This window comes from Bombus bifarius, unplaced genomic scaffold (genome assembly GCF_011952205.1).
Source record: "Bombus bifarius isolate JDL3187 unplaced genomic scaffold, Bbif_JDL3187 scf7180000007975, whole genome shotgun sequence".
NCBI lineage: Eukaryota > Metazoa > Arthropoda > Insecta > Hymenoptera > Apidae > Bombus > Bombus bifarius.
The window spans coordinates 36,416-48,322 of record NW_022884361.1 but is presented as its reverse complement, the minus strand read 5'-3'; the positions used below and the strand labels follow the sequence as shown (position 1 = coordinate 48,322).

The following is an 11,907-nucleotide window of genomic DNA, read 5'->3' as shown; positions in this document are numbered from 1 at the left end:
ATTATTAAAACATTATGCAGCCTTGTTTAACTGACAAAAATAGCCATGTCGTATTAACACGAAAATATACTTGAAATTGTAATGACGGGCATCCAAAATATCAATTTTAGAAATTAGTTTTATTACAAAATATTCATAAATATTTTCATATTTCATTATTATTAATGTCATATTTTTTACCTGTGACAAGTAAATAATTGTTAGTTGTAGTTTTGAACAAGTCGCATGCCATATGGTTTTATGACTATCGACGTAGGGGGACTCCTCCGCCCGACCTGTGTTTGGACATAAGCGGAGAGGAGATTGAGGTAGGACCTCAGATGAAATACTTGGGCCTCACCATCGACAGTCAATGGACTTCCGGACCACACTTCAAGCTCCTGGTTCCCAAAGTGACGACGACAGCCAACGCTCTATGTGGACTGCTGCAGAATATCGGTGGGGCAGAAGTCGGAGTGCACCGACTGTATGAGGGAGTCATCCGTTCTCGGGTCGTGTACGGGGCTCCGGTGTGGGCAGAGGATTTGATGAAAAGTCGACGCAGTCTACTCTTGCTGAGGAGGCTACATAGGACGACCGCCATCAGGATCGTAAGGGGATACCGGACGATATCGTATGCATCGGCGACTGTCATGGCGGTGTCTCCTCCGTTCGAGCTCCAGGCCCTAGCGCTCCGACGGGTGTACCATCAACTGCAGAGCCTGTGCTCGGTCGGGAATACGCCCTCTGCCGGCAGGTCGGTCCGCGACGTCCGGGGGAGGCAAGGCTCGAGACTTGGGAACGGTGGCGCATTCAGCTCGCCGCCGAGGATCGGGAGGTTAGAGCGGTCCTTGGAGTCTGAGAGGGTCTGGTCTCCCCTTCGGACTTGCACGACGGCCCAGGCAGCTTGGTGTTAGGAGTGATCCCTCCTAACGGCCCAATCAACCAAGGGTGACTCCCGATTACACCATCAGGCAGAAGACGAAGGAATGCCCCAGCAGTAATACGAAAAGACGGGGCCCTCCTACCAATCGTCAGGACGATCACCGTGGAGGTTTTAGCCGGTACGAATGCGGCACTACCCGGCACCCTCTCCCCGGAGGGCGCGGGGCGCCTATGAAGGTTTCCTCCACGAAAAAGAAAAAAGCTGTAGTTTTAAAATAGCACTATTTTCCAAACAAATGCTCAATAGAAAGAAAAAGAAAAATATGATATAGAATATTTTACTTCTTTTTTTATGTTCCTTTCCTTTAATAAGGATTATTCTCAAAATAATGTTCTCAGTTCACAAAACACGGATAACTTCTCTAGACTCGAAAAATTAATCGAGAAACAATCAGAACAAATTAATAACTTACTATCATTATTAACACTCATCATGGATAAATTAATACGCTCCGACGCAAAATAAAACCAATACGCATAGCTCTTTGCAATGCCAACGGTTTAGCTCAACATAAATACGAACTAGAATTCTCCTTAAAACAACAGCAAATCGACGTAATACTCATATCTGAAACTCACTTCACCGACAAAAATTACCTGAAAATAAACGGTTATAGAAAAGAAAAAATATTGCTCTGCGGTATTCCTAGACATTCGACAGGCATTCGACAAAGTTTGGCGTGAAGGACTTTTGTTCAAACTAAAGAAAACCCTACCACACACCTACTCTCCATCCTAAAACCCTACCTAATCAATAGACAATTCATGGTTAAATACTTAGACGCCACAATGGCAACATTTCCAATAGAAGCTGGCATACCCCAAGGCAGTGTCCTCGGACCCCTGCTGTTCTCCATCTACACTGCCGATTTACCAACTTTAACAGAGATAACCACAGCGACATTTGCTGATGACACAGCGCTATTAGCATCCCACGCAGACCCGATAATTGTATCCTCCACTCTCCAGCGAGGTCTCGACTCTATGAAAAAGTGGAAAATAAATCCACACATGTAACCTTCGCGCTGCGAAAACAAACCTGCCCTCAGGTCACCATTAACAATATTACAATTCCTAACAAGGATTTAGTCAGATATCTGGGAATGACTCTGGACAGGAGAATGACATGGAAACAACACGTCATAGACAAATCGAAGCAACTCAAGGCTAAACTTAAAAAATTCTACTGGCTCATTGGCCGACGTTCCAACTTAAGCACGCAGAGCAAAATTACGCTCTACAAGATCGTAATAAAACCTGTCTGGACCTACGGAATCCAACTATGGGGAACAGCAAGTAACTCCAACATCGAAATACTTCAACGCTTCCAATCGAAAACTCTAAGATCCTTAATTGATGCACCTTGGTATGTTACCAAAGAAACAATACATCGCGACCTCAAGATACTCACAGTCAAAGAGGAAATTGTTGAAGTGGTTACCACTTCTAAGAAAACTCTACATCTGGTCTTTTTAGTTTTCTCAAGCACTGAAGCCATCGACAGTGCGTAGACAAAAGACTGCGACGAAGTCAGGCCATAAACAGTAGACAGGCGACGTTGGCTTCGGGGTTTTTCAGTTATTGGGTAACACAGCTAGCGTGCGGATCTGGACCAGCTTAAATTGTATTCTTACTTATTACACTTCTATTTAAATATATTTTCTGCCTTACAATTTATCCAAGTGTTTTCTCTGTTTACACATCGAATAACCTCAACAGAAATAGCAAAATATAGCGACAGATATAGCAAAAGAGTCAACGAACACCGGAACCCCCTAATCACTGGACTACTTGATACGTCGGACCAGATCCGCAGGCTGAAGAGACACTATCCGCTGGACCTAAACGCTAGATTCAATTAGTTGTTTAAATTAAGTAATATTTACTTATTTATAATACTTACTTACAAATTATAATACTTATCTATAATAAGTATTAACTTATTAATTACTGAAAAATCACTGAAAATTCTCAATGCGAGAATTGATTGTAAATTTTAATAAATATAAAAAAAAATATACACTCGAGTGTTTCTTTCTATCACTATCACGACCTACACCTCAAATTATATCACAAACAGCTTTTACTAGTAATAATTTTCACCAGTAATTTGTTTTAAATTAATAAGTATTTTTACGAAACATCTAAATGCACACCTAGGAGAGCCATGGTATTTTATTAATTACAGATTTTATTGTTGCTAATCTCTATTTATTTTTAAAATACATTGTGATTAAAACCTATTCGAATGTTAATAAATAAAACTACGTTCGCTTAAATATTTCCTAAATGCAGTTTATAGCACGAGTCCTATATCTCTTGTATAATAATTAATACTGTATTTATGTATATGACACCAGAAGGGAACTATGTTTCGCTCGAGAACGACGAACGTTTTATTATTCAAATTATTTGTAGGTGTATATTTAATTTATTAAATTGTCATTTTATAATTCTATGTTTACTTGACCGTTGTTTTAACCCTTTCACCCGCAAATACTTTCTACGAGAAAGATTCAGTTTTTCTTCAGTTTCAGGTCCACTGTTAATCGTGTCAATTGTTAAAGCAAACCGTGTTAAAAAAAGAAGAAATCTAATGTAATACATACGTATTTCTTTAACAAAATTTATAACACATATTAACAGATTCAAGGAAATACTATGAAATAATACTTGTCGCTTTGGCAGCAGTGAAAGTGTTAAATATTCGTCAATTCTCGTTCATCTGTGATAAAAATAAGCTTTCTTACTAACAAAGAGTGTCGTTACTTTACAAAAAGAAAGAACTCAATCGTGTTTTGTTCTACAAGTCTACAACCTAATTACAGCGAAAAAATACGCAGATACGAATTATCTCTAAGACGGCAAGGTTGAATGGAAAGAAATTCTCCGAAAATGAACGTATCTATTGTGTCTTAGTGATTTCGTTATGTTTTTCGTATTAAACGGTTTCTCGAGATCGATTTATATAATATAGATGTGTATGACTTTTGTAATTGTATATTATCTTCTTCGTTTCTCAACAAAATCTATCGTGTGCCAAGTTTATGTCAGACAATTTCATTTTCGAAGTTGCTCTTTCGTGACAAATGTTTTAACAGTCGACGGAAGGAAGATTGTTAATTATCGTGAAAGGTTTTCCTTCATCTTTACACGAGCTTATCCTCCCAGCAGAGTATTACATAAACGAACTGTTTAATTCTGGAACCTTCACGTTTCTCTCGAATTTTCCTTTTGGTCTCCTTAAATTCGATCCAAGAATCCAGTTCTTTGGAATCCTTCGGTCCCCAATCTGACGAAGGTTTAAACGCCGACTTGATCATCTGTGAGATTTAGAAATTTGGTAATTATTTAATGAAACTGTCATTTAAATGGCGTTCTTATGAAACTTTAAATTAAACCAAATAATTTCCTGGCGCGTTCCGATGAAATTTAAATTTAAATATAATAATTTTCTATATTATAAAGTTGTTAATTGAAATATTATAATCTCCTGTTGTGTAATTTTAATTGAAATATAAATATGATAACTTTCTATGTTATAAAATTTTGATTCAAATATAACAATCTTCTATGGAATTCTGATAGAAATAATTTTCTATGGGATTTGAGTTTCTACTTAAACGTAATCATCTTCTTTTTATACAAACCTCGAGTGGAGATAAATTTCTTTTCGAGATTATAGCGTAAATCATCCAGAAAGGAACTTGCAGAATACCAAACGTGCAAATTGTCCAGCCTGCTACTGTAATTAGAATTGTAAATATAACAGTTAGAAAATAGAAAATTGCAATGTAATAGAAAATTATGAGTTATGTTTGTTCGCAGAACATTGTAAGGTTTCATCGGTGATAATAATGGCAAAAAGGTAATGATAACAAACTCGTATTAATCCTCTGCAGGAAAACTGGGCCTCAACGATTAATAATAGAGATCATTGAATTAATTGAATTAATTTATTCCTGTAACCTTAGTTCATAAAATATATTTTGTATTATGCAGATAACATTAGTCATATTAGACAATATAAAGACACGTTTCAATTTAAAACAGCTTTTTAAATGGTTTGTTAACCACGTTATTGACCATGTACTAATTAAAATTAAATGTTAATAATAACTAATAATAATAATAAAGCAAATACAAACCATGAGCACTGTCAGGATAAGAGATACCACTATAAGTCAAAGGTTTCAGATTGATTATGGTATACACTAGGATCACAGCCAGTAATATTGGAACAACAAGAGTCCAGCAAAGTCTCCAGTAAACCGATGGCCTTCTTTTTAACATGTACTCCACGTCGTCCAAAAAATTCTCCAAGCCATATACCCAGAAAATTCCAGTTATCTCAAGAGTAGCCAAAATAAACACGATAAAGGATCCAGCATAGTAATCGACCAATTCCAGTATAAACTGGCCACCCTGTACGTATTAAAAAAAAAAAAAAAACTATGCACATTCATTATGTTCATTTTGACGATAATGTAAATGATCATTGACGTATTGCTTACAGGCGTGCAATAAATGATTCCAGCGCAAAATCCAATGATGCACGTACCGGTCACTATGTATATGTACCTCCAATTTGGAAATTGATCGCTGATAATTGTGATAAGAGCACCGGCCAATGCGATGGCACTTCCGATCCCGAGGACGTACAGCATCAAGAAAAAGAGTACCGAGAAGAGCTGAAAATTGTGAAAAGTAAAAGTTATGTATAAAACTTGGTTTGAAATTTTGTTTCGTTTTTCTTTTAATCTAATTTAATTTCTATGTAATTTCATTTGCTGACAGAGAAGTAAATAATAAGATTTCAACATAACAATAATAACAGCAAGTTAATAATAATACAATCCAATATACTATAAGAGGCTTATTTGATATATATATATATCAACATAGAAATATATAAATAAACACTCTGTCTTCAAATTCACCCTCATCATTGATCTCATCATTGTATATCATTGTAAGCGGATTATAGAGATATGTGTGTATATACAGGGTGGTTGGTAACTGGTGGTACAAGCGGAAAGGGGGTGATTCTACGCGAAAAAAGAAGTCGAAAATATAGAATAAGAATTTTTCGTTCGAGGCTTTGTTTTCGAGAAAATCGACTTTGAATTTTCGCTCGGTACGCGTGCACTTTATCATGTCTCGTTATAACGGATCTCACTGTAAATTTTTAAGAAAATTAAAAAAAAATGTTTATTCTTTCCGCTTGTACCAACCACCCTGTATATCTATATATATATATGCTACATTAAACTATGTTGATATACCATATTAGCCTAATATAATGCATATAACGACATGGTAATTATTAAGAAAGAATTAAGAGTTAAGAGTAACGTAATATAATAGAACAAAACAGTTGTATAATATAGCAACTAAGAACCCAACGCAGGAATATAATATAGTGTAAGAAACAAAGAATAAGAACTCAGCAACTTTCTATTGTAATAGTCTATAGAACAAAAGTACAAATAAGTTATTGTTATCGTAAATATAATAAAATACACATAACAGGTAATAGCTAAGTAATAATGAAATATTTCACTTTTTTCAGTGAATCACAACCTAACAGAAATAAAAAAGGAATATAAACCATCTACAGAGGAAACAGAAATAACGAAATAGGAGAACTCTTTTACGTTTGAACACATCCTTTTATCTCTTTACTTGAAATCACGTTTATCGCGCAAAGGGAAAAATAGTGGTTATATAGCAACTAAACGTGTACTAGATTCCTTACTTGCGGTAGAACATTAAACTTTGCAATGGCATCTGGATAAGAGACGAAAGCAAGACCGGTTCCACCACGAACAACGTTGCTGATGTCTTCGGTACCTAGTTCGTGAGCTAAATTTCCAAGGATACCAAAAATGGTGAAGCCAGCTATTAAACTTGTGAACGTATCCAACGTCGTTACAACTAAGACATCTCTGGAGCAAAAAGAGGAAAAGAAAAAAATGTCATTCACTCTGAGTTTCTACGATGAACCTCAAACGTGAGAGTTAGATCGAGTTACTCTGATAAAAGATGTAGTAGCGTTCATAAGAAAGAATCGTTGATTTTGAAAGATAATGATTTGAAAAGAAATCTACGCGATGATGTCCTTTTTCAATGAAATTACTAAAGTTCATAGTTTCAATGGAAGAACTTTAAAAATATCACTGTAATTGAAAAGCAAATCTTGATTCAAGACTACTTTTTTCAAATTGGTTTACATGTATGTATACGCTATTTTACTGCTGTTTTTTTATCTTTTTAGAATAATAGATGCATGTTTAAGAAATTTGAACGAGCAAAAGTGCACAGGATATGATATATCTAAAAGTAAAATATTCGTTATAATATTTAATATTAAAACAAATGGTTATTTACGACACATTGTTTTTAAAAAGTATTTATTAAGAAAATTTTTACAGATGAAATACGGATTTGTAAGCTGTTATCCTTTAAGTAGAACGATATCTTAGAGCTGGACGAGTATTATCTCCTTAATTTCATCGAACAAAAGTTTCCATTAAATTAGAATTGTTCATTAAGAAAATACTATAATATCAATATCAATTATTCTAAGAACTTGTCGATATTTTCTAAGACACGTGTAATCTGTAATTTCCTTCCATTCGATTTAACAAAGGACGATAAAAATAAAAATAATGGAAGGAACTAAAAGCAGATCAAAATTGCAGACCATTAATTGAAAGAATAATAAAATACGAATAAAATAGAAAAGATTTTAGTTGTTCCAATGAATTATCCAATAAATAAAACCTGTACTACATATCTGAAGCAATCAATGCATGAATTGTTAGTTATTCTGTTGAACTACCTGTTTCGCTAAACATCTGAATTTTCTAGAAAAGAGTGAAATAATTGAAAAAAATAAAAGTAATAAGTAACCTGTATATGTTATGCCTGAAGTCATTGTACGACGAGTACATGACGACACCGCCGAAGCAGACCGACAGTGAAAAGAAACACTGTGTAACAGCCGCGTACCAGACGTGTGCATCGAACAGCTTCTCCCAGTTCGGTTTTATAAAGAAAATGATCCCGTTCACAGCACCGTCTAAGGTAACCGCTCTGACCAGCAAGCTTATCATGATGATGTAAGGAAAGATCGCGAGGAAATAGGCCGCTTTCCCTGAGCTCTTCACGCCACGTGCCAAGACAGCAAATATGCAGCCCCACGCAATAAACAAGCAAATCGTCAGACTCCAATCTGGCAATCCGATGCCATCCTGAATAGTATGTTTTTCTTTCAGTACAGTTTTTCTGATCGTAAGAGAGAAAGAAAGAATGATTTGTTATTATAATACGAAGTGATGTCATCTTAATGGAATTATTATCTTTTAATGTTATTTTATAATTTTATGGAGCAGTAGATTGTTCGTTTAATGGAATTATGTTTGTTTACGAATTTTAAACGTTCCATATACTTGTTCCAAATATTCCAAGTGCTTGATATATTCAAAATTTCAAATTCAAACAAGTTCTATTTGCGATATTAGAATATTCCAATTTCGAAACATCGCAATTTCCAAATATATCAAACTCTAAGTATTCCAAATATTCGATAAATCTAATTGCTTTCGAGTTGTTGGGATTAAAAAGGTTTTACCTGAAGAAAAATTCAGCGGAACTGGTCATATTTGTACTGTTTCGTTTGGTGACGTTATAGGAGCTTCCCGAATCGGCGCAAGAATTTCCCCATTCTTCCAAACACGTGGACCAAGGCAGTGAGGACTGGAAGCTTGCAATGAGGTAAAAAAGGGTTATCGACATCAGAAAACAATAGTATGTTCCTACAGCGAGCATCGAGAACATTTGCGCCCAGCCAACACCTCGAAATCCAGGCACTGCAATTAAATGTCGAAATTATAAAATTAAAGTGGGCAATGTTTCAAAATTAATTGTTATCATTGTAATTGAATGATAAAACCAAATTTAAATTCCAAGAATTCAATTCTTTGGAAATAACTATCGAATTTCAGAGTCGATCTCTAATTAGACCCAATATCGAAAAAGACTAATTTCAAGTAAAAATATTAAAATTAATGAACATCTTTTCTTTTGAAATTATACGAATTCTGCTATTTAAATTCTTAAAGTGACCCATATTCCAAAGTTTATCTATATTTCAAATAAGGACTGATTTCTTTATCTTTCGATAACAATTGACGTGTGGTAAGAATGCGAGAATTCTGGATCAGTATACTCGAGTGGAAACAATAATGACTTATGGGGCGTAATTTAACCCATAATTTAAACCTGTTACACGAAGCATACACCGGTATACGATCCATATAACAAACGACTTTAACTTGCGAAACCGGTCCTCAATGTTGCACTTCCTGCTAAAATTTTTACATTCTTCGTTCATCATGTATCAATTCCCGTCGTGAAATGGGATCGAGAGTTTGCAAGATTTAATTAACTCTTTCAAAATTTTGTTAATATTGCGCGGGAAAATCTCGTTTTACGTATAAATTATTAACAACCGAAACACGAATTCTTCTGCTGATTTTGTAAAGAAGGTATAGTGTATCAAAATTGAACACCAGTTTGATAAAAGCACATGTAAAGCACATTTAGTTGGTAAATAGTCTGTTAAAATACAAAGGGTGTGAAAGCGTTAAATTATGAGTAATCTAAAACACTTTGAATAGTTGTTTCCACAAGTATTATAAAAAAATAGCTTCTTTTTATACGTATAACTATACTTTTAATATTATTTATCAAAGAATAAATTGAATATTAATTTGAATGAATGTATCAAATAATAATAATAATAGATGAAATATTTAGAAAATATTGGTTTCATATCACACCTGCTGACCACATTTTCACCGAAGACCTACTGCTGAATTGTCCCATGATCATCTCCAAATAGTAAAACGGTTTCCCAACGAGGAACAAGACGATGATGTAAGGTATTAGAAATACCCCACCGCCATTCTCGTAAGCTGTGAATGGAAATCGCCAAACGTTGCCCAGACCTATGGACATGGCGATGCAGGACATTAGAAATTCTAATCCATTGCCCCAGGTATCTCTCTTCATTTCGTTTTCCGTTGTAATCTATGAAAATTTGAAAAAAGGGGATTTAAAAAAAAAAGAAGAAAAGAGACTCGGTATTTGTAAAACATTCTGATTAATGTTTATATTAAGTATCAAATTACGATAATAATATTAGATTAATCATGTTATATATTACAATTTTATTAAATTATTCTTTAGGATCAACGAAACCAATGTTTGATTTGCAATGATCTGGAGTTGGAAATTGGGGAAGATTTTCTGCTCAGCTGTATCCAGCACAGAGCTTACAAATGCCATATCTGAAGACTATACTCAAGGATTTTAGAAAATGTATGTATATATGTATATGTATGTCTGTATATATTATGTATATTATTATTATTACATTAAATTATGATAATAAGGATTGTAGGACATAGAAGACATAACAAATCATAGTAGAAAATATATACAAAAGCTATGGAAAAGTGACAAAAACAGAGCAACAATCTCCATATGCAGTGAGACATAAAAGAGTTAAGGATATGTAGTAGCAATGGAAGCAATAAACTATCTGTATTTAAATATATCACTGTATTATATGTTAACTATACAACACCAAAGGAATAAAAAATAGAAAACACATACCAAATGACTGCACAATATATATAAATCAGATCAGTCACACTAGGAAGTAAGAAATGGACAGAAATAGTAACAATAATAACAGAAAAACAAATCTGAGAACTGGCAAACTTCATAAAAGGAAGCATGAAGTTTAGAGCTTTCTGCATAAACTAATAGAGTAATAGCAAAGACTGACACAGAAGATGTACATATAGTAATCTGCATAGTAAATAAGATAGAGATATAGTTAAACAAGTAATGAATTAAGATTTAGCTTTAAAGAATAAACTAAGAGAGAGAAAAAATGTGTCAAGTGTGCACATGTACAGAGACATTGTAACAGGTATAAGCCTTTATACAGTAAAGGAATATAGTGTTAATATTAATGTTAGAAAAATTAGTATTTTTAATTTACTAGGCTAAATTTCTAAAGGCTTTAATCAACGTACTGTTTCATCAGAAAGCATCAAAGAGAGTGGCAATTTACGATCTTCCTGTAATTCATAGGCGAAGCTGTAGGAACTGTTATCTTGAAACTGAAATCAGAATGAGATTCTATGCATTTTGATACTCTTTATTTTTCTCTCCTTCGTCTCTGTAGATTGTCATCCTTGGTATTTCAATTTTTTCTATGTCTACTACAGAAATGTCAAGTTAAAGTTGGAAATTAAAATCAGAATTATGCAATTGTTATTCTGTGATTATCTAGAACTTTGTACAGTTTCAGAAAGACTATCTAAGACTGGGCTATTGGAAAATTATTATCAATGCTTAATAACTTTCTTATTTTCATATTGTGCAATAATTAAGTCGTGATTTAGTAAGAGTATAATTATTAGAAATATTAAAATTATTAATTTACCTTTCCATTGCCACCTGTCGTGGCACGCTGAAAATTGGTAGTTGTGTGTCCATCATCTCCAATGAAAGCAACATTCTGTCGTCCCTGGTACGAAAACATTATTAAATGATTACACTTACTCTTTGAAAGGTTCACTTAAATCTCTAGTATCGGTCGAAAAATATTTCCAAGATTCACAATCCCAAAAAATACTCGCAAAGCATTTGATTGATTATTTTTTAAACGAACTGCATACGATAGAGTTAAAAGTAACTTGAGAGAACCATGACACAAAAGAACTATGTAATATCCCTGTATAGACATTTCCATCTACCTCGCAAGGACACTTTCCGCAATCTGAAATACTACACGCGACGCAAGTTGCAATTTAAATATCTTTCAACGTGTATAGAGCGAAGTAAATTGTTATCTTACAAGAATAATGATAATAAATATAATAATAGTATAATATAATATTT

General features: G+C 34.1%; 1 protein-coding gene across 1 annotated transcript; it reads right to left on the bottom strand.

Moving 5' to 3' along the window:
- Window positions 1-3,113: 3,113 nt before the first annotated feature.
- Window positions 3,114-11,585, bottom strand: LOC117217316 (sodium-dependent nutrient amino acid transporter 1-like). Its single transcript, XM_033464831.1, has 10 exons — window positions 11,450-11,585; window positions 11,037-11,123; window positions 9,771-10,020; window positions 8,561-8,798; window positions 7,840-8,214; window positions 6,683-6,872; window positions 5,439-5,615; window positions 5,073-5,349; window positions 4,575-4,669; window positions 3,114-4,247 (listed from the first exon to the last, which is right to left on the bottom strand). The coding sequence occupies exons 1-10, from the start codon at window positions 11,546-11,548 to the stop codon at window positions 4,074-4,076; spliced, it is 1,962 nt and encodes a 653-aa protein (XP_033320722.1). The 5' UTR covers window positions 11,549-11,585; the 3' UTR covers window positions 3,114-4,073.
- Window positions 11,586-11,907: the final 322 nt, after the last annotated feature.